At 36.7% G+C, this 1991-nt stretch overlaps 1 protein-coding gene across 1 annotated transcript; it reads right to left on the bottom strand.

Annotated features, from left to right (window-relative positions):
* Window positions 1-1003: 1003 nt before the first annotated feature.
* LOC141613623 (protein FAR1-RELATED SEQUENCE 1-like) lies at window positions 1004-1766 on the bottom strand. The gene is made up of 2 exons (XM_074432366.1): window positions 1409-1766; window positions 1004-1038 (listed from the first exon to the last, which is right to left on the bottom strand). The coding sequence occupies exons 1-2, from the start codon at window positions 1764-1766 to the stop codon at window positions 1004-1006; spliced, it is 393 nt and encodes a 130-aa protein (XP_074288467.1).
* Between the last annotated feature and the right edge of the window lie 225 nt (window positions 1767-1991).

Consider the following 1991-nt stretch of genomic DNA (forward strand, 5'->3'; position numbering starts at 1 on the left):
GCAAAAATGGTTCGAGGCAAGATATTTCAACTCTTGCAAAGATATTTGATAGTTGTAAAGATTGTTGCCTTCATCAACTCTTGTAAACATATTTTGATAGTTGTAAAGTAGATGATTTTAAACCACGACCAAGTTTGACATTGACATTTTCAATGAGTTGAGCAAAAGGTATGAGATTCACAAGATAAGGTCTGAGATTCACAAAATTAAGAGCAAAATAGATTATTTTAAACCACGACCAAGTTTCACAGAACAAGCCCTAAGATTCACTGAACAAGGTCTGAGATTCACAATATAAGGTCTGAGACCAAGTGTCACAGAACAAGCCCTAAGATTCACTGAACAATGTCTGAGATTCACAAGATAAGGTCTGAGATTCACAAAATAAGGTCTGAGATTCACAAATTTAACAGCAAAATAGATGATTTTAAACCACGACCAAGTTTCACAGAACAAGCCCTAAGATTCACTGAACAAGGTCTGAGATTCACAATATAAGGTCTGAGACCAAGTGTCACAGAATAAGCCCTAAGATTCATTGAACAAGGTCTGAGATTCACAATATAAAGTCTGAGACCAAGTGTCACAGAACAAGCCCTAAGATTCACTGAACAAGGTCTGAGATTCACAATATAAGGTCTGAGATTCACAAATTTAAGAGCAAAATAGATAATTTTAAACCACGACCAAGTTTCACAAAACAAGCCCTAAGATTCACTGAACAAGGTCTGAAATGATAAAAACGCTTGATGCTAGATTCAGAACCAAGTTTCACAATTTTACGTTCCAGTTTCATAAAATAAGGTTCAGGATTCACAACGTTAACAAAAATAAAACGAGCTTAAAACTTGTCTTCTTCAATCATCTTCCTCTTCTTTCTCATTACATCATTCTTCATTCTCAACCTCTTCCTCTTCTTCCTCTTCTTCCTCTTCTTCCGATGTGTCTCCCTATGTGAAGAATCAAACCTTTATTAGATACTTTTTTTTTAGAAAAAAAAGAATTAGTAGACAATAGTAGTTGCGTTTTCAAGCAACACTAAAATGGAAAGACAAGAGTAGAATTATACATACTTTATTCTCAGGAGGATGCTCTGCAAACTCATTTGGACAATTTCTTTTATCATGGTGTGACATGCGTTTACACTTAGCACACAACCTTTTTGGTTTTTTTGCCTTCATAATTGCCTTATTTTTGCTGCTCACCATCCTTTTACCACTACTTTTGTTTCTAGAGACTTTAGGTGGTAAGATCTTGATTTCTTTTGGAGCCTTGCAGTTGAGAAGGGCCTCCAATTCTTGTTCTTTGGTCAAAGGCTTTGGGTTTGGCTCCAACTTCTCTCGGAATTCTTTTATTAGCTTGGCAAACTCTCTCATATCTGACTCTTCTTCTTTTCTTTTAAGCATACCAACAGTTGCGTAAATCTCAGACCACACCTGAGACATCTCAAACTTACTATTACCAGTAAGATCATTGTTTTCCAGTAGATTTCCATTCAAATCATAAACCGGGTTTCTGAGTGAATTCTTACTCCACCTACGCAAAATGTATTTCTCAGGAATTTCCTTAAACTTTCCGGAGCAAATCCTAATGATGTGGTTGCATAAGATACCTTTCCTTTCAAATAATTTACATGCACAACGAACATCCATTGTTCTCTTATTGTACTCAACTGCATATCTCTTTCGCTTGTTCGCGTCCTCAACAATTGAAACTTCAAAGTTAGTTACTGGATCTGGTGGGGTGTATCCACACACTACACGCATTTACCGAAAATTTAACCTCCTTTTGGAAATCAAAGAACACTTCATGTGTATAGACCTTCACTGCATGGGCCTCCCAGTTTGACCCGAATAGGGTTTCAGGCATTGAGTTGTGGCTCTATGCTTCGAGAAGCTTTAGATTGTGCCTTTGTTGGTCCATGGCACTCTCAAATCTCATCCAAAATTCTACAAGAGTCCCATATTTATTTTCAAATCTCTTGAAGAAGC

Source organism: Silene latifolia, chromosome 11, assembly GCF_048544455.1.
Source record: "Silene latifolia isolate original U9 population chromosome 11, ASM4854445v1, whole genome shotgun sequence".
Taxonomy (NCBI): domain Eukaryota; kingdom Viridiplantae; phylum Streptophyta; class Magnoliopsida; order Caryophyllales; family Caryophyllaceae; genus Silene; species Silene latifolia.

Excerpts from the sequence above, each read along its gene's own strand:
- LOC141613623 (XM_074432366.1), bottom strand. The coding sequence starts at position 1,766 with ATGCGTGTAGTGTGTGGATACACCCCACCAGATCCAGTAACTAACTTT. Across the intron at positions 1,039-1,408 it reads TGAGATTTACGCAACTGTTG|TGTTGCTTGAAAACGCAACT; the intron begins GTATGCTTAAAA and ends TTTCCATTTTAG.